This window comes from Prunus dulcis, chromosome 8 (assembly GCF_902201215.1).
Source record: "Prunus dulcis chromosome 8, ALMONDv2, whole genome shotgun sequence".
Lineage (NCBI taxonomy): Eukaryota > Viridiplantae > Streptophyta > Magnoliopsida > Rosales > Rosaceae > Prunus > Prunus dulcis.
The window spans coordinates 11,444,988-11,466,264 of record NC_047657.1 but is presented as its reverse complement, the minus strand read 5'-3'; the positions used below and the strand labels follow the sequence as shown (position 1 = coordinate 11,466,264).

The 21,277-nt window shown below is 37.1% G+C and overlaps 2 protein-coding genes and 1 pseudogene across 2 annotated transcripts; 1 reads left to right on the top strand and 2 right to left on the bottom strand.

Moving 5' to 3' along the window:
• LOC117638473 lies at nt 1–3,920 on the top strand (annotated as a pseudogene).
• An 807-nt stretch (nt 3,921–4,727) lies between these two features.
• LOC117636971 (extra-large guanine nucleotide-binding protein 1-like) lies at nt 4,728–10,714 on the bottom strand. Its single transcript, XM_034371696.1, has 8 exons — nt 9,177–10,714; nt 8,923–9,060; nt 8,730–8,834; nt 8,468–8,635; nt 7,580–7,763; nt 6,413–6,654; nt 5,988–6,151; nt 4,728–5,503 (listed from the first exon to the last, which is right to left on the bottom strand). Exons 1-8 carry the CDS (start codon nt 10,344–10,346, stop codon nt 4,924–4,926), a joined length of 2,751 nt encoding a protein of 916 aa, XP_034227587.1. The 5' UTR covers nt 10,347–10,714; the 3' UTR covers nt 4,728–4,923.
• A 2,718-nt stretch (nt 10,715–13,432) lies between these two features.
• Nucleotides 13,433–15,633, bottom strand: LOC117638819 (protein JINGUBANG-like). The gene has a single exon (XM_034373959.1). The coding sequence runs from the start codon at nt 15,491–15,493 to the stop codon at nt 14,021–14,023; it is 1,473 nt and encodes a 490-aa protein (XP_034229850.1). The 5' UTR covers nt 15,494–15,633; the 3' UTR covers nt 13,433–14,020.
• Between the last annotated feature and the right edge of the window lie 5,644 nt (nt 15,634–21,277).

Genomic DNA, 21,277 nt, shown 5'->3' with positions numbered 1-21,277 from the left:
CGTTAAGATTCTCGAATGTAAAGAATTGAAGCAACAAATGGTTTGGCCAATTTTTTATAAGGTGGATCCATCAGATGTACGAAACCAGAGAGGTAGTTTTGGAAAGGCACTTGCCAAACATGAACGCAAATTCAAAGATAACAAGGAGAAGGTAAAGATATGGAAGGCAGCACTAACCAAAGCAGCAAATTTGTCTGGGTGGTCGCTCTTGGACGGGTATCTTTCTTACTACAATAAAGCTTACTAGCTTTTGTCTATATTTGAGGGTTATCTATCTTCTGATTGAGCTTTTTCATATAAAAACTGATTAAGTTTTAAGTGCGGATCCAAAATCTGTATATTGATCTCTACAAATATATATACTTTCTTTCTTTTTTTTTGGCTTATAATAGGATTTGAACCTAGCCCCTATACTACTTTTTGACCCCATTTCAAGGCTACTTGAGCTGCAGCTTGTTGTATAGACTATTACACGTAGAAAAATATATACTCTGATATATACATCGATGTATTTCATGATTTTCAATAACATGATACTTTTTTTATCAATGAGGAAGAGGGATTTGAAAATGAAAGTTAAGACATACGTAGAGTCAATAAAAATGCATATGTTTTCCGCACACATAACAAAGATCAATTCATTAACTGTACATGCTTTTAAATTTGCAGCCATGAATCTAATTTTATAGTTGCCATTGTTGAAGAGATTTCTGTTCAAGTATCAACCCAGAACATCTTGAATGTGGCAAAGTACCCTGTGGGAATAGAGTCTCGTCTGCGAGATATTCATAAGCTTTTAGGTGTTGGGGCAAGTGATGTTCGCATGGTAGGGGTATGGGGGATCGGTGGAATAGGTAAGACAACAATTGCTAAAGCTGTTTTCAATTCAATTTCCTCTAAGTTTGAAGCCAGCTGTTTTTTAGCAAATGTTAAAGACTATCCAATGCCATATGGAGGCCTCGTCCAACTACAAAAGATTCTTCTTCTTGAGATTCTAGGAGAAAAAGAATTGAATTTGAACAGCGTTGATAGAGGAGTAAATGTGATAAAGGAAAGGTTGAAACATAAAAGAGTTCTCTTAATTCTTGATGATGTGAATCATTTGGACCAGTTGAACAAACTTGCAGGAGGGCTTGATTGGTTTGGTTTCGGCAGCCGAATTATCATAACGACAAGAGATAAACATTTGCTAATTGCTCATCAAGTTAATCTTATTTACAAGGTCAAGGAATTAGATAGTTCTGAAGCTCTTAAGCTCTTCATCAGTTGGAATGGCTTCACACGAAATAGCAATTTGGAGGATGATTATATGAAACTCACAAAAACTGTAGTAGACTACGCCCAAGGCCTTCCATTAGCTCTTATGGTTTTGGGTTCACATCTTTGTGGTCGAAGTTTAAATCAATGGAAAACTATGTTAGAAAGTCAACCAAGATTTCCTATTGAAGAGATTCATGAAGTCCTGAAAATAAGCTACAATGCACTAGAATATCCGGTGAAAGAAGTTTTCCTTGACATTGCATGTTTCTTTAAAGGTAAAGGTAAGAACTATGTGATAAAAATGCTAGAAGGGTGTGATCTCAACCCTATCTATGGTATTGAAGTACTCATAGAAAAGGCTCTCCTATATGTTGATCGTGTAAATAGAATTTGCATGCATGACTTGGTCGAAGAAATGGGTAGAGAAATAGTTCGTCAAGAGTCGCCAAATGAGCCTGGAAAACGTAGCAGATTGTGGTTTCACAAAGATGTTTATCGTGTTCTAACTGAAAATACAGTAAGTAGAATATACATATACCTATATATATGTAAGTTTTATTTAAATCCCATTGTAGAATTTGGGGATTTATGTTTATAAATTTGATAAGGAACTTGCTTTGCTAATACTCGCCTTTTCATACTAGGGAACAGACACTATACAAAAAATTATGGTAAACTTGCCGGAACCATATGAGATACGCCTGAGTGCTAAAAGCTTCACAAAGATGAAAAATCTTCAACTTTTCATAAACTGTAACGCACACTTCTCTGGAGAAGTTGGTTATCTATCCAGTGATTTGAGATTCCTTGATTGGCCTGAATGTCCATTAAAAGCTTTGCCTTCCAGTTTTAATCCAAAGAAACTTGTTGAGCTCAAACTGCGTGACAGTCGTATCGAACAACTAGGGAATGGATTCAAGGTATTTTAAATGTTTCCTATCCGTTGTTATTTTCAGGAGTTTAGTTTGTGCAATTATGTTGTAAATTTCTTTAAAGCTTATCATTTGACGCTTTCTTCTTTTTTATTTTTTTTGATGTTACAGAGTCTGGCAACGTTAGAACATATAAGTTTTCAAAGTTGCGAGTTCCTAACAAAAATCCCCGACTTCTCTGGACTCTCAAGCTTAGTGGAGTTGGATCTAAACTTCTGTACAAGTTTAGTTGAGGTGCATTCATCTGTTGGATTCCTTGATAAGCTTGCCATATTGAGACTTGTTGATTGTTTTAATCTCACTAGGTTTCCAAGAGGAGTCAAGTTGAAATCTCTGACACTTATGATTCTTAATGATTGCAAAAAGCTCGAGTATTTCCCCGAAATTTTGGCAAAGATGGAATGCATAACAAGAATGAATCTATCCGGCACTGCCATCAAAGAGTTGCCTTCATCAATTAGATATCTCGTTAATCTTCAAGACTTAGAGTTATATCAATGTGAAAACCTTAGCCATCTACCGAGCAGCATTTATGAGTTGCAACATCTGCAGCGATTTCATTTAATGGATTGTCCAAAACTTGTTACATTTCCAAATAAGGTGAAGCCTGAAAATGAGTCTGAAGGCAATTTAGCTCTTCCTGAGCTACAGTTTCTCGATATGGGAGGATGTAATTTATCAGAAAGTGCTTTTCTTGGTAATCTTGATTGTCTACCGACATTAGGAATCCTAGACCTTTCAGGAGGCAATTTTGTTAGTCTTCCCGAATGCATTAACAAATGTTTCAACTTGTGCCGACTTAACCTATATGATTGCAAGAGGCTTCGAGAAATTCCAGAACTTCCACAAAAGTTAAGGCATGTAGGGTTAGGTGGTTGCATATCGTTGGAAGGTGATTTTCTTCGTACTCCTGGTTGTCTATCCACATTGGAAAGTATAGACCTTTCAGGAGGCAACTTTGTTAGTCTTCCGGAATCCATTAGCAAATTTGTCAAGTTGAAGCATCTTTCCCTGGCTGGTTGTAAGAGGCTTGAAGAAATTCCAGAACTTCCACCAAAAGTGAAACATGTACGGGCGAGTGATTGCATATCACTGGAAAGATTTTCCAAACTGTCGAACATTTTGGAACGTAAAGAATCGAAAATGATTAAGAGCCTCAACTTATCAAATTGCCGGAGACTCTGTGACAATTTGGCTTACATGGTAGAGAATAAATACACTTTAGTGAATGATCAGGCGGCTCTGTTCTCTCTCTGTCTCTCTCCTCAGCAATCTAAATTTGGAGTTATATTTCCAGGAAGTGAAGTTCCAAGGTGGTTCAGCAGTCGTACGGATTTGTCGGAGCCAAGTGGTAAATGTGAAGTTTGTGTTGAAATCCCTGAAATGTTGGAGAACAATGGATTGGCCCTCTGGGCTACTTTTCATCAGAACACGCAAAATAAATCTTATGATGAGTCCATCTTTTTTGAAGCCGAACTTTGCATCAATGAAGAACGCATTGGTAAAGCTAAAACAACTTTTTATGGTTCATTAGAGATAGAGGCAGCTCATGTGTGGCTCTACTATATTCCAGACCTTTCAAGGATAGAGACGTGGGGACATTGGATTGATGATGAGTCGCTGCCTTGCATGTGTCGAGTCAGTTTTACTTGTGAAAGTTCACTGGCCTTTAAAAGTGCCGGGGTCCACCGGATCCTTCGGGACGAAGACAGTATACGTTCTGATTAGTTTTTCCCTGTACTGGACAAATAGGTCATTGTTTTTCCTCCTCCAAAAGGAGAATCACAATTTGACACATATGCAAAAATAATTCGTCAAAAAGAAAAATTTATGCACTCATGTCAAACTATGATTGGTATGAAAGTATATGAGTTCCTCCTACAGGATAATGAGGCAAAGTATTTTCCAAACAAATACGTACATACTTCCCAACTAACAGGTGAGGACCTCTAAGTTGTTTCTGTGAAAGCAGCTCATAAAAAGTTTTATGGGTTTGCCTCTCTTTCTTTATCATTGATTCATCCTCATGATTATGTTTCTAGGTTTTAAATAGTTATATTCCAAATTAGTTGCTCATAATAAACTATGTTTGACGTGTTCTGGTTTTGCAGCATGCATTACTCAAGAAGATGTGGGAGCAGAAGGCATGCTGCAGCTGCTTCAATAATCCATTTTCGATGAGGAAGTAGAAATGTTTTAGTTTTTTTTTTTTTCTCAAGATACGACGGTTTTTGTTTGTGGGTTGTTTCTTTATTGTAGATTGAGCTGAGTCCTGTTAGCATAATTTTTCAATGGGAGAGCTTTTGCTTATCTATCCTGCTTCATATTCTTTCAGTTACCACAACCATGCACATACTGTATTATGTAATTTTAGGCAATAACATTTGGTGTTTTATTACATGAACTTCATGGTGAGCACTTGGGGAAAACTAAAGACAACTTATCAACCCATTTGGGCATTTGGTTTTCTTCAGTACTTGTAGTTGTGCAGGCAGACTTCTGCTTTTTCAAACAAATAAAATTTCAGACAGCCTATTGGAAAGATATTATTCTTATTCATTTGCTAATCGGCCGTGTCAACTTCCGCATAAGTTATGAGAAGTAACACCAACAAAAAAATAGAAAATAATCTGAACTCTATTCTTATATATCTGTGTTCCAGAGTGCATGTATATAAACAATTTGAACAAAGGTAATGGATGCAGGCCTTACAAGCCACATTTACTCACATTTACGCAGAAGAACTTGCATCAATGCTAGTAGATGATAACTCATTAACTAATCTGGGTACCTCTTCTTCCCACTTTTGAATCTCACGAGCATATCTGAGAGCTTCATCCACGGTGTCAGGCTCTAATGCCGTAACCAGTGAAACAAACAACTTTCTATCTGTTAAAGAACGAAAGAGTCTTTTGAACTTCATTGCAACATACTGAAAGGTTCGATGAGCCAATGGGGGGTTATTACTGTTATTATTGCTGCTGTTGGGATTTTGGCTGGTCACCGGATTGAAGTCATCAAACCATTCACATCGACTGAGAGGGACTTCGTCAATCTTTTCTTCGAGCAGATCAAACTTGTTGAGTATCAGGAGGAAGTCTTTGTGGTCAAGGGCCGGATGAGTAACAATATTTTCAAAGAGCTGCTTACTTGCCATCATCTTGTTCGTTAAAACGCCATTAGAATCTACAGAAAACTCATCGTAGTCTGTCAATGCAACACAAAATAGGACCATATCAACATCTTCAAACATCTCCACCAACTTGCAGTTTCCTCCAAGGCTGCTATGGTGCACTCTAATGAGTTGGTATCTGCAAAGAAAAGCATGCCAATGCATGTTAAAAGACACTTTGATACCCTGTTTGTCAACACATCAAATAAGAATGTTTCAGTTTTTTTTAGATAAACAGAATACTCGTCATTGTGTCAATAATTAAGAGACTGGAAAGAAAAAAAAAAAAAAAAAGGACCATTTAAAACTTTGAAATTTTGAATTATTTTCCTTGCCGCTGTTTCCCTTCATTAGCAAATTATATAATCCAATTTCACTACTTATGATGCAAGTATTTTATAAGTTACATTTTCAAAGAATACTTTTGTTGATGACTAGTCCCAGTTATAAATGATCTAAAACTGCACATCAATTTCTATCATTGGGCAATGCACGTCAAAAATAAATTTAATCAGCAACAACATTAAGCAATAGAGTTGGCCAAAATCACGCTCAATGAAGAACAATTAAGGCATGTATTGCTCAAACATCATTTAATTAAGGCATGAATCAGGAACCCTAACATTAAAGAAGGGTCATGCTGATAGGGAGGATCCAGATTGCTATTTCCTGCTGACATGGGAAATGAAAAATCCATGCTAGCAAGGCTGTTGGATGAAGTGATTCCTTCAGCATACAAGATGTCGATGTCTGAGAGCTCATAATCTGTCCTTGAAATCTCAACAGCCTGCAAAGAAAGATATATAAATTGATTAACAAGGGCATATTATCCCATATTATCCACATTCCATATTCGTATCTAAATTTATCCACAAGATCAAACGAACATTCTGAGCATCTGGCGCATCAAATAATTGAAAACTCAAATACCTAAAGCTAAGAGAGATTAAACTTAAACAAACAAAAAATACGAGCACAAGCACTTTGAGAATGTGAATTGGCTAAAGACTAGAGGGGACAGGACAGGGACCACAGAGCGTGATCTCACCCGATTAAGAAAATAAGTGGCTGGTCTGGGTAGCATTTCTATTTCATTCCTCCGGTCATATGTGGCCTGAATAGCAGGATCCTTCCACAACTCCTCAACGAATGGAGCATATTCACGAGTAGCTGCTGGAAATATGGCTTCTAAATTACCGGATACCATAGCTTTGATGAGCCAATCTGCAAAAGATTTCAGTCTTGGGCCAATGGAATATTTTGTTTTATTGTTAAGCCGGCTTGCATTCCCTGTCGTTAAGTAACAAACTTCAGACATGACTCCATAATGAAAAAACTGATAGCAATAATTTATACAAAAGGCAAGCATCATACTTGCTGTTTCATATGTTATTTGTAAGCAAAATGGTAAGGTGATAATCAACTAATAGAAAGATATATCAACTTGACAGGAAATCGAAAGATCAGTAACCCACAAGAAGCACCAAAAGTATTCAAAAGGAGCAAGCTGTGATACAAAGATACCATAATGAAATTCTAACTGAAAGCTTTAACGCAACCCATGTAGTCCTTCAAATAAAGTCCAATTGCCCGATTAATATCAGTGAAAACAAATATGTTTTTCCTTTATAATTAAATTATAGGTGATAACGCTTTTTATTAAAGCACTATTAGATAGATAACTGAGAAACCATGGGTGGAAGGTTTGGACACTCAATGGTCAGAAATAAATTGGATGGACAATTCACGAATCAAATAAAGAATCACACAGCTGAGATGAAAAAGTATGAAGCCATAAACCTGGGAACATCATACCGAAGATAAGAATTGTATAAATTTGTCCCACAGTAGATTATTTACGTAGTTTGTGAGGCAGAAAAAATCAATGCTAGCCTTTTTTTCCACATGCTTGGTAAATTTCTACGCACTTGGGGAAAGTTAACTTACTAAGATCTCGCAAAGGGTGCCTCATCTTCCTTTTTATGTTTAATACAAATGTATGTTTCTTATCTGAACAAAAAGAAAATCTAAGATCTCATCTATTTTAATTGAAAAAACTAATTTATCTAAAGTTAGAAATGAACAGAACAACTGACTTTAGTGAATGAATTGCTATCCGTACACAATTGTTACATATTTATGTAAAAAAAAAAAAAAGACCAGAGTATGTAAACATAATGTAGTGAATAAAACAAGGTATCAGTTTTTATTGTACCTGAAGGGCCAGGTTCATCTAGAAGCTGTCCTTTTCCTTTGCTCTTCTCAAGCAAACATTCTTCTTCAAAACATTCACGCCCCTCAAGCAGTATACCAAGATAACTGTACAATCTGCTCTGGATCATGAACTTAATATTTTGCCGCTCATCTTCAGAGAAAGGAACCTTATACAGAATCTTGGCCTAAAATAAGCAAGTACTTAGTGTCACAAAAAATCCAGGCAGCATTCAGGATAAATTTATTGGAATGAAGTGTTTCTAAAAGTAACATTCCTAGTAGCACTGTTTTTACATTGAACAAATACACAACCACTTACTAAGAAATGTTTAAGTTAGTATCACATTGTCCTTCCAATAGTTTATTGAACACAATATAAAAGTACACAAATATAGAACATTGGATCCTATTACAAATGTGGAATGAGTTACTTGATATAGGCTTTCATGATAAGATTGCTCCAGCAAAAGGAAAATGAAGTTATGTTTAGTTATCTATGTCCATATTTGCACTTGATAGTTATAAAAAATTCTAAACAGAACGGGCTGCTGCTGATACGGTGCACTAAGAAAAACACATGTATAGTAATGCATTAAGAAAAATCCACACAAAGGCATGTGTTTGTACGTTTCTGTATGCACCGTCAACTTTTTACAGGTATACACATATACTGAATATTAATCAGCAACAAGTTTCTTGAAAACTTCAGGTCATGCCAATACTGATTTGGCCGTCAAGTTTTGATGTTGATTACTATCATCTAATGTTTTCCACAACAAATAATTTTGTAAGACTCTGAAGCTATGTAATAGAAATGCACCAATTAGGTTACAAACTTAACTATACTAAGAGATGTGTAATCGTGTAATTCCCTCCACCAATGTCTTACCTGTTTAAATATCGTGCTTGTGCCAGATTTATGATACCCAACTAGAAGAAGTTTGCTAGGCATTTTCTCTTCAACGGAGTTCTGGGTGTTCACTTCATCCGCAGAAACATGTGCACAATCAGAAGGAATTGGCAACGACAAGACATTACAAACCAGCTTTATACTAGTCTGTAAAGAAGTAACTTGACAGTTAAGGGATGCTTGATGCATAAGATTGATAGGAAAGACACGCAAGTAATTGCATATACACATGCATGCATACCTTGTCCCATATTTTTCCTTTTACTTTATTCATTCCCTCTTCCTGATAGGACCCATCTGCATTCACCCAGTAATGAAGATTTCCTTCACACGGGACTCCTGCCAACTGCATACGTTCAACAGATGGCATCAATACAATGTGTTTTTCCAAAGTTTATAATACCAACGAACTTGAACAAGTCTAGTACAAAAACCTGCAGTACGAAGGCCTCTAATTTAGTAATCTCCCGACCGTTTATCAATATGTTTGTATCCCCTTTACTAGCATCTCGATTTATGTGTCCTCCAACATTCAGCTGGGGGCTAATAATTTGGCAAGGCTTATGCCCTTCCTGTTCAATTAAAGCAGGACAATTATCCCAGTGCAGTGCAAGTTGCACAACAATATAGAGATCTAATATTAACAAGCTGAAACAAATAAAAATTCCGAGCTGAGTTCAATTTTTACCTTTCCCCAAAACCCAGATACATTATCATACCAATAGCGTCCTGGTTTTAGCTTTTTTGGTGGGTTTCTGCAACCTTGCAATCGAACAAGCTCTTCTGGTGAAAGACGTTTGTCGTTCACAAAAATAAGATTTCCTGGAAGTTGATTTGGTTGGCATGATATCTCGGCTTTCATTATCAGTTCAACTTCCAACTTAGTGAGAAGCCGCTTGAGCATCCTAGAACACTTTCCCAGTTTCTTTCGCCTTGACTCATCAATCCAAAAACCAATGCAAGTAACACATTTCCTTCCTTCTGGCATTGACCCCATTGCTCTCAGCACACAATTAAAACAATACTTTGCACCACAAACAATGCAAACCTCCTTGTCAGTGAGTCTGTTTCCTTTCCCACATCGAGAGCACGAGCCTTTAGTTCCATTCCTCTCAACCCTTGGCCTCACCTGCACATTTTCATCCCTATCAGAAAGTTCAAATTCTTCTTCCTGAACTATGTCATTCGAATCAGGATCGCGAAAAGTCACAGTTGATGGCCTTTTAACATGGTGAGGCGTTTCATCCCCGCCAGCTTCCTCTCTACCAGAGAAAACCTCAGAGGAAAAACTCCGTGAGCTTGAACCAGACTCTGACGATCCCCAATTACCAGGGCTCATATAACTTTGAAAGCCTTGAGCTTCTTGACCATCATCAGGTAATTCCAACACATCCCCCAAGCTTCCAGAGAGCCTGCAAGAGAAACCCAATTTCCCAGAGCTTCCAAGTTTATCTGATAAAATAGAGACACCCTTTTCTCCATTCTTATATTCCAGTGCAACAGGGGCTACTGAATTGGAAGAAAAAATGGCCTTTTCTGGCTTTGCTTCACTTTCAAGTTTTGCCTCTTCTCTGGGTTTCTTGTTAGAAGGGTTGGATTTTGCAATCGGTTGAATCACTGGGAGTGATAAATTGTGCAAGAGAGAGGCTGAAGAAACTGAAGCAGCAGTGGGGATTTGGTCAAGATCAACAGGAACTGCATTTGGGATATCATAAGCCAAAGGAGGACCACGGTACTCTATTGCAAATGAGTATTCCAATTCTGTGCTAGAATCTTCATGGTCATCACGATCACCGTGAACAGCAGGAACAGCACTTGAAGCCATAGCATGACTCAGTTTTCTCATAATAGCAGCCATATCAGAGTTACGGAAAAAATCAGCAGAAGGCAGGCAATTTCAATACCATAACCGTTGATATCAAAAACCCATGAAGATTAAGCATTGACCTTGCAAACCCATGAAGCAAAACGATGATTCAACAAAACCCATGAAGAAAAATTGAAAATTTTCACAAACCCATCAAGGAAAAGCTCTGGAATTTTGAGCTGAAACACCCCAACCTCATCCACCTTGCCCCAAACAAACAAACAAAACATAAACAATACGGGGACTCTTTGGTGAAAGTCACGGGTATGGAGACGCGGACTCGGGCGAAGACCAACAAGTTGACTTCCCATTTTCTCCACGCGATGATGAGAGGAAGCTGCTGACGAATTTCTCACAACAAGAGAAGCAAATCACCACACTCAAAACCCATGCGACTGAGTCTTCGGTTGAAGGGGTTATGATCCTCTGTAGCTACCTATAGGAAGTAAATCTGCTACCTCTCTTGTTTCAGTACCGAACGACGTCGTTCGTGTCGTCCCTGTGAGTAAAACATGGTTCCGTACAGTCACATGTCGACTTTTGGTAGTCTCTTTGACTCTTGACGTAATGAGCTCCGGCCGGCTGCAATTTTCTGGGTCAACTAATCATCACGTCGGATTTTCTCAACGAGTTTAATTTAACATTTTTTTGTCGTTTGATCAATTCGTCTAATTCTATAAAATATAACTCGCGGTTGATTTAGTCATATGAAGAATTATTATGTAAAAATCAGTCCTATGAGAGAAGGTAAATTCTATTTTTAAAACAAAGAGTTTTTCTTTGGACGCATGAATTTTTCCGTGTGAACCCCCTCCCAATCGCTTGTACTATAAAATAAAAAAATACAAGTGGTGTTTGAAAAGAGGGAATCGAAAACAAAAGAAGTTCGTGTGTAGGTATAACTTTTCTTATTTAAATTAGGAAAGAATAGAAAGGAACAAGTTGGAAAACTTTCAACTGGTGGGAAGGTGAATAGGGGGGATTCTAAATGCATTATGCATCTAAAAGTTTGGTCTTCTTAAAAAAACAAAAACAAAACAACCAACGATCAAAACATATTTAAAACTTTCTAATTTTGCATGGTTAAAAGTCAAACAACTTATTAGAACCGTTTCTTTGTTTAGAGAAAACAACGTCTCCGATGTTCCAACCATTGGGGGTCTCTTTCAGACAAAGTTGGACTGTTATTGGTAATTTTGTGTATTTAGGGGTCGTTTGTTATACAAGCTTAGCTCGATTTAATTTGGACTAAATTTAGTATCATATTTGTTTCATCTAATCCTAGTCTTAGATGAAATTGCTAATACCGGACCCACCAAAAACACCAAGGACTGCTAAACTCATGCGAAAATGAATGATTAACTAGTCTCATACTTACCAATGTATAAGATACATATTTATTTTTTTTCGCTGCATTTTCGTTTGATCAATTCGTCCAACTCTATTCAATATAACTAGTGGTTGATTTAGTCATATGAAGAATTATTATGTAAAACTCTATTTTAAAACAAAGAATTTTCTTTGGATGCATAAATTTTCCAATTGTACCCTGTAATTATTTAACTATTTTATAAAAGCAATGTAAACTTCATCCCAATCACTTGTACTATAAAAATGAAAAATACAAGCGGTGTTTAAAAAGAGGGAATCGAAACCAAAAAAAAAAACAACTAACGGTCAATAAAATTTAAAACTTTCTAATTTTGCGTTAGAACCGTAATTTGTTTAGAGAATACACCGTCCCCGATGTTCCAACCATTGGGGGTCTCTCGTAGACAAAGTTGGACTGTTATTGGTAATTTTGTGTATTTAGGGTCTAGGTGTGTATTGATCAAATTTTGGGTGCCTTTAGAATAGCCTAAAAGTCCAACCCATCACCTTTTTTTTTCTTTTTCTTTTTGTTGAAGTCCAACCCATCACCTTGTAAGCCCAACACCAGTTTTTGTCTCCTAATCCATGGTTGCTCTACATTTAGAAAAGCCTTGAAGCCCATTCATTCAGCCTCCTCATAAGGCATGGTTTTTTTTTTTTTTTTTTTTTTAAAAAAAAATAAATAATTTTTTTTTTAAAGGCCCTCCTCCTATGAAGTATGAGCTACGCAATTAGAAGTGAACATCTCTTATTCTCGTTAATACGAAACTAAGTTGTAGCCAGATTGCAAACCATGCTAATCCTTTTCCTCATATATGTTTTTCTAATCTTCCGTCATCTGTTGCTTGTAAACTTCGTTTTGATATTAGGTCTTTAGGAATCCCTAGAGGATTCCGTTTGTAACTTTTTGTTTGTCTTAAATAAAAAAATAAAACAATGTAGGTACATTTTATATCCTTCAAAGATAATTTCTTAAATAGAATTCTTGTCTCAGAACCAATAAATTAGTTTGAGAGAAATAATATTTTTACTCATTCGAGCTCGAGTTTAAATTTGGGTTCAAATTCGAATTCGAGTTCATACAGATTTTGGGTTCACTGGGGTAGGGTTCGCAATACATAACCATTTTTCCTGTATTGAGGTGTTTTCCAACTTTTGAGAATGATATTTTAGACTTTATAGCAACAACCGGGTGGGGACTATAGGCGGTTAATAATTCAAGTTCTGGGTTAACTTTCGGTCGCATATGCATGTTCAAAGACTTTCAAGTCAAGAGATTCTAATTACAAATATAAATGTAGAAATGGGCTTTGCTTTCTCTTCAAGAAACTTCAGGACTAGTGTGAAATGGTGCTGGATACTATTCACCAGTTTCAAATACTGGACCATACAATACAAAGAAATTGACCATATATTTCAAACTTTCCCTTTTCTGCATTGCTTGTATATCTATATATATTCTCTCTCTTGGTACAGCTTTCTTGCATTGCCTGCCTGTGTTTCATTTATTCTAGGTACCAAGAAAAGAAAAATAACAAACTTACAATAAGCGAGCAAATGACTCACTAGTATAATAGTTTCGAGCAATTATTCCTTTAAGAAAGGTTATGGGTTCGAGTCCTAGCATTCGCGTAGTGTGTGTGATTTTAATGTATTATCCCCCCTCCCTCTCAATAAGAAATGTTCTCAAAACAAAAAAAAAATCATGGGCTCAATTTTCTTTCATTTAATTGTCCATAACTTTGATAAAACCTCACACAACAAGAAACCAAAATATTTACATCGCAATAACATATACCCAAAACAAGCAAAAGGCTATTGGGTTTGTAATATGCTAAAAAAGAAAAAAAGAAAGAACACTAGGCTATGTGACATTTGTGACCAAATTATAAATAGTTAAGAAGGAAAACAAATGTTCTTCTGGCAAGATATGGTCGGTCCATTTGCATTTGCTTCATAATATTGAATTAGGTCACGCAGGACTCTATACATATAGGCTTGTAGGGATCTTGTCTTGTACTTCTTCTTTCGCATGCATCTCATATTGTCATATTCATAGTAATTTGCCAGTTATTTACTAGCCCTTCATGCCAAGGCTTCTCTTGAAAGCAAAACCAGGTGGTCCTCCACGGACCACTCATCACCTGGTCTGGCTTGGGCGGTGCCCCGCAGCTTCGTCTGAACATTTTTGGCACTTTACTGTAGGGGCCACCAGAGAACAGACGGCGAGTGTACTACGCGATCTCATTCAAGGAGCGTCGGCTTTAAGTATACTCTCTACGACCTTTTTGTTTTCAAGGCTTTCCCAATTTGTTGACAGTGACGAGGGTGGTCTTCTTGTTACTGCTGGTGCCGGAATAAGCATCCTTCTCCAACGCCATAATCTGACTCAAGTTCGGCGCGTCCTCCGACACGCGCCAAACCTTCACCGACCTATCCAAGCTCCCGCTGTACACCACCCACCGCTGATCCGCCTTATCCTCCGTCCCGTAATCTTCCACCACTGTCAAGCACTTGACGGGTCCAGTGTGACCCGTCAATACAGACAGACACGAGTGTGCCCCGCCTTCCTCCCTTCTCCACACGCAGATGTTCTTGTCCGCCGATCCGCTGAACACCAAGTTTCGGGCCGTGAACAAGCACAGCACGGCCAGTTTATGGCCGCGCAGAACCCCACCGTAGGATAAGTGCTTCTCCCAATCCCAATAATTCACCAACCCATCCGACGACCCACAGTAGACGACCGCCGCTTCCTGGTTCATGGCCAATGCCGTCACGGCGTTCTCCTGCTTCAGCAACGTCTGAACCAACACGTGCGTCGTTCCTTTCCCTTGCATCTCCCTCCTCCAAACCTTCACCGTCCCGTCCGCTGACCCGGTGAACACCAACGACTGGAAACCCACAACGACGCTATTGACAGCGTCGTCGTGAGCCGCCACCGATTCCAAGCACTTGGAATCGGCAATTCTCCAGACCTTGAAAGTCTTGTCCCACGAACCAGTATAAAGAAGGCCTTGGTCTTCGTTCATGCTCATGCACGACACCGCGTCGAAGTGTCTGATCCGGACGACATTTCTATGCCGCCGGACCTCCACGTAGTTCTTCGGGTTCATCGAGCTTCGAATAAAATCTTTCAAAGTCGGCAAGCTTCCAACCCGTCTGTGATTACTCGGGTTTTTAGTGGATACTTTCCAGACTCGGATCTTGCCATCCTGATGACCCGTAAATATCTTCTCCCCCGATATCACAATCGCTTTTATCAACCCGCTCTTGGATTTGAAACCAGTGAATTCCTTCAAGTTCTTCCAGACCCGGATGTTCTTGCTATCCGACCCGGTGTAGAGCAAGTCTCCATTGACAGCCAGGGAGTATATGTGGCCTTCTTCCCGAACTAAGGACCCGATGAGTCCGTTCACAGGGAAGTTCTCCTCGAGCGGATTCAAGGGCGACGGGGTTATCCACGGGGACTTGTTGTACGGCGACGCGGACGCCTGGTTCCACGGGGACATGGCGTAGGGAGATGCCTCAGCGCTGCTGGCATGTGTACTGGCGTCGTACACAGGGCTGGTCGCCGAGGCACTGCTACGACGTGTAGAGTAATCGTTGCTGTTGCTGTTGTTGATGTCGCCGTTGGGATCTTGGTGGTTCGAGGCGTTTGCCGGAGACGGCAGGGAGGGGTCGGAGGAATGCAAGAAGGCTTCGAATCTCGGTCTGTGGTGGAGAGCATTTCGTTCTGCTACCATTGTACCTCCTCTTTCGTTTCTCATTTACGATTGATGAGAGGAGAAGGCCAAGCAAAATGTGAAAAGAAACAAAAAATACGGATGAAGAGAAAATTTAGAGGATTTTGACGGAAAGTGGGAGAAAATTTAGGAAATTTTTGTTTTGGAGATTTGGAAAGTTTGAGAGGAGTGAGGGAGTATATATAAATAAGAGGGGATGAAAAAGTGGTGGGTGTGGGTTGGTGCCACGTGTTGGGATGAGACGTGGTTGTTTTGAACCGGGAAACCGGGTGTGCCGGTAGTTATAACGAAAAAACTGATTTTTGTTGCGAGACGAAGGTTTTTGGGTGCTGAATTTGTTTTCCTTCCAGAGATTAATTTAATATCCACACGTATTTTTGGAGAAAGAGACGAAACGGGTTTTTTTTTGGAGGATACGTGTGGATTATTGTTACATGTGGATATATGATGGAAGCGTATTTTCAGACTCGTTTCTTTTGACTTCTCAGCTGCGTTGAAGATTTGACCTTTCAGTTGGTCAAGAATTTACGTTTCGTTTTCTTTGCGTTGACACGACATCGTTTTTGCTTTGTTCATTAATGTTGAGTCTCTCCTCAGTTCTCTTCACATGCACACATGCAATACGGTTTTCATGGATTAAATTCGCCTAACAGTAATGGCGGTTTGAAGATGAAAGGGTACAAATTTCGCAGTTTGGACGGCAGTTGGAATTGCAGTTTAGGTGCATCGTTTTTAATATCGCACTACGATTACCAAACTAGTTTATTTTAGAACTTACTATTTTTAACAAGTAATAATATCTTTTCCATCGATTTATGAAATTTGATAAAATTCTCAAGACTAACACGTGAATAAATTCTAGTGAAAAATAAATAAATAAAAAGTGCTCTAATTCTAGAAAAAGTAACACGAAAGGTTTTGTCTTCAATTGTAATTACTATATTATAATATTTATATGCATATAGTGGCAAACAAGAAATATAGTGAAAAGAACTTGCATGATCATCAGAAAAATCCTTACCCATAGAAAAGTACAAATTGAATGATCATCAAGAATTCCAGTAATTTGCTTTAGAGGTGGCCATTAAGAAGAACGGACCCTACTACCATTATCTCCCTTCCAGTACTTACATACTATTTACCATTTATTGGTTGACAATCAAATCATCCAAATTAAAAGGCCCCTGCTAGCTGTTTTATTTGATCAATTCATATTTTTTATAATACGGTTAACTGTCCTTGCGGATAATTAATTTTGTGTCTCGTCAATCATTCATTCAATACATGTCGATTGACCAGCAATGTAAAAACTTGTTATTGTAATAGTTGAGATCAAATTATGTTTTAAGTACCGTTAACTCTTATAAGCTTTGATTCCAAATTACTCGTCTCATGCAAATCATTTAATTTAGTAGAACTCGATTTTATTTTTATCGGAAGAAGTTATGAGTTTAAGTTTCGCGAATAAAAATGAAAAACTAATGTACCTCATGTTCAATAGTGCACAAATTGTTTGTTTGTTTCCAAGTCGTAAAGGTTGGTGAACCGTATACATGCTTGGTTCCATATAAGCTCCAAAAANCCTTGTCAGGCCTATGGCCTAACTACATGTTACAACACCGTGGCGCGCCAAAACCGCTTCATGGTTCACCTTTTTAGCGTGCCAGTTAGTCAACGGCTCAATGAAAATGGGTCGCCACCTGTGAGCGAAATATTGGTGAAGCCTGAAAGAGACTGGCAGCCACGTACCAGTTTAATTAGCACACCCAAGCCAGACCAAAAAGTTATACCTAAATAAATCAAAATTATTTGTCGTATATATTCCACGTCATCAGATAAAAACGTCTGCCAATTGGCCGTCTTTTTGGCCGACACGCGTCCGTGTTGGATTAGGTCACGGTTCATAAGCATGACGGATTAAGCCAAATGTCAGCTGGGTTTTACTGAAAAGGGGTCTAGGTTCTAAGAAGCTGGAAATGGCTTCGAGTTTAATTGACACTTGCCCTCCTATGTTGTTTACGTATTTGAGGCCAGCAATCCGAATGATTGACAGATTAAAATAATCTTGGATTAGGTGAAAGAAGAGTAGAATTGTATACTTAATTATGCAATTACAACATTTGAAGGAGTTCATTTCACGATGTAACAAACAACTTATCGATGCTTTTGTTTAATAAGTTATTTAGTTTTGTTTTTAATTTGAGGTGCCTCCGATATTATTCAAAATATATCTTTTTCGGAATATGTACGGTATAGTTGTCCTTAGTGCGTCACCAAAATCTAAATTTTGTGATTTTTCAATATCCAGAAGAGTTGCTGCTTGGTGGGAAAAGAAGCGAGCTGTACTGAAATTTCTTGCATGTTACTTATTCAATGTATTATTACAATGGATAGCAAGGTAGGTTAGAATATAATTTGTTTATAGCAGCTTTTTTGGATAATTTGAACAATAATTTTACCACAAAGCTGACCTATTAGTGCAATCTCACCAAAAGTCCGAAAACTGCATTTATGGAAACTAGGTCAGCTGCATGCACATGATAATATAAATATTCGTTTTTTTTTTTTTTTTTGGGCCTGCAAAAGGTGTCCTTCACTGCTTTTCTTTTCGTGACAAGTTTAAATTCTAGAATCGAATACAAATTTTTACACAAACGTAGTATATGGATGTAGCCTAGCTAATACTTTTTTTTTAGACCTCATTAGCAAGTCACTAGCTAGTGCTATATGTGCGAAAGGAAACAAGATTTTTTTTTTTTATAATTACGTTGGAGGAAAGAAACCCTACTGGGGTTCAATTCTGGATGCATATCATATGGAGTCAAGCTAAAAGTACTTAGAAAAATGGTCTCTTTAGAAAAGATTTCACAATATTTGAATAGGTTTTTATTTATTTATTTATATGGATTTTATACATCTTGGTTGTTCGTCTTACATAATTGACAAGGTTGTCTGTTGTGTGATTGGAACATGAATACGTGGTTATGTTGGACCAACTTGTGAATCATAGCTACAATGTTGAACTTGTTGCCATGCCATTATTGTTTCTCTATTTCTTTGTTATTTTTATCTTCTTTTTTCTATTGTCAATGATGGCTTTCGCATGTTAATTTTTACTCTATTTCTAGTAAATTATTAATTTAAAGTATCTGTTCTCCTTCTATAATTTTTATTTTTATTTTTATTTTTTTTTATCGAAAAGACAAATTTTATAAACTTGATAACTAATGAACTTTTTTATTTTGTGGTTGGGAGCCTAACACTTGGAAAACTTCATAAAATAGTACGTGTCAACTACCACACTGCCACGTCGGGGTTTTTGAAATTTATTTATTATTATATACCAAACAATAAGGAGGAAAAAAAAAGAAAAGAAGAAAGTCAAATTGATTAAAAAATATTTTAAAAAAATGTTAGCAGCTCTTTCTAATTATTATTAAAAAAAAATATTGTGAAAGTGGAAGTTCCTTAATAAATTAATTAAACCTTAAACTTACTTAGTTTGAGGCTTGCCTCCAAATCATCAAACTGTTTGCAAAACGGTGAACAAAATCCTCTGCCTCAATTGTTTAGGTTATCAAATTTTATACTGAAGTATTAATTTATGAATTTTGTGGTTAGGGCCGAAAAATTGGGAACTTTATAAGAAAAAACACGTGTCAACTATTCAAAAGGATTATCTCATTTAGATATGTATGACAAACTGCTACGTGGCGCTTTCGTTGTACGAAATGGAAAAAGAAAGAAAATAAAAATAAAAAAAGGGCAAAAGATCTTGTAGATTAATTATGAGACACTAAAACGAAGAAAAAATATTGTAGATTAATGTAGAAGATTAAATTAGTAATGGGAGTCAATGGCAACTGAGAAAGTGAAAGTTCCTTACTAAACAAACCTTTAATCTAATAATAATTTTTTAATTTGGGAATTGCCACCAAATCATAAACACATAATCCCTTGCCTCAATTTTCTAGGTTATCAGAATTTATAAGCAATAGGATTAAAAATTCTTGTTGCTAATCACCAAACACATTCCCAGATCTTAAGATCATTAGTTTAGTATTAAAATCGATAAAAAAGTTCAGATATTATTATGTGCTGCATAAACATGAATTAAAATTGTAGCCCTTGTAGGAATGATTCAATCCGTTTTCGTTCGTTTAAACTTGTCCCCCAAAAACCGCTTCTATTCTAATCTTTGATGTCAAATCCAAATCTTCTCTTTCAATTTCTCTGGCTGCAATGGACGACTTGAAACTCCAAAAAGTAGCCATCGCTACAAATTGACTGCTTGAAAAGTAATGTTAGCTCAGATTGGATGAATATGTCGATGCCCCACATATTTTGCTACTGGAATTTTGTTTTCCATATATAAGGCAAACAAATGGCAAGTATAAAACTTTCATGAATCGAGGGTATCACTATTTTCCTATTCTTAACCAATAATACTGACACGACTGATAATACTTCCATATGACATAACATTATTGCTATTCCGAGTCAAGAGTACCTGTCAGAATGAAGCTTCCCCTTTTATATGGGAATGTATCTTTCAATTACTTAGGTAACTACAAAGAAAGAAAAAAAGTATAGGGACATGTTGAAAACTTGCATTTCACATCACAGCTGAAGTAGAGGTTAAAAATTAAGTCATCTGGCAATACATGTAGGGCCTGTATATTGATCAATCTTATGGACAGGGTTTATGAAAATTAATGCTCACAAGTTGTCGCTGCAGACCAGTATATTCAAGGATAAGTCGCACCAGACAAGAAAATATAGGCCGCACACAAGGATGTAGTGGTCGAATTTAGGCCACCATTTCAAAGTTTCCTTCAAATAAAGGATGTGTTTGAGGGGTGCCTGTTCAATTGAGAGATATTTCTCAAATAAGTTTATTTAACCAACTTTTTTATTCGCATTGTTTAATGGTTTAAATGTTTATTTTTCAAGTTTTAATTCATAGATTATAGGTGTAAAACATCATCAGAATCAAATAACATTAAACTATTTGATGAAATGATCGTCATTTTAGTGTTTATTTGAAAGCAGTATGTTCCTCTATTTATTTTATCACAATTTGTTGTTTTAATGTTTTCAAAGATGATATTTTAACGAAGATTTGGAAAATCAACAATTCGGATCATTAGAAGACAAATGTGTTCTTGTCAGACTATCTCGTCGAATATGAATCATTGATTAAGTCAAATCTTAATTGAAACTGTGGTTCAGATTTACTCTAGCAAGACAACATTACTTTCGATAACGTTACCTTCTATAGACTATAAATTTTCCTTAAAGATAAACATCAAACCGGGAAGGAAAATGGACCGTTGGAATTATTGGATTCCATGAAGTATATTATACATGCAAATACCTTTTTGATATCAGTGTTTAGAATTTTCAGAAGACAGTAGAACACAAGACACCCTGCAAATGATAGACGTATGCTGCTGCGCTGTACAATTGGCGCTCTCTCCTTGCAGTATAAGTGGACCATTGTCGATCTAGTGTCCATTCTGGAATAGTCACTGAATGTTAGAGGAGACAAGGCGTCCCCTAACCTTACCAACTCAATTATTAGTTTCATTAGTGCTCTACACATGGCTGATGCTGATTTGGACTCTGCAGAGTCCCACGATTGTCACTAAGCCAGACATAGACTAACAAGAAAATAATTGAACAAGTACTTTTTTGGGCAAAAAGAAAGAACTTCCATGCAACGTCATGTCTAATATCTTAAGTCAATCAAATATTATCATGTGAAAAAATTAATCATTACAGTAGTAATTTTGTATGTAGATAAAG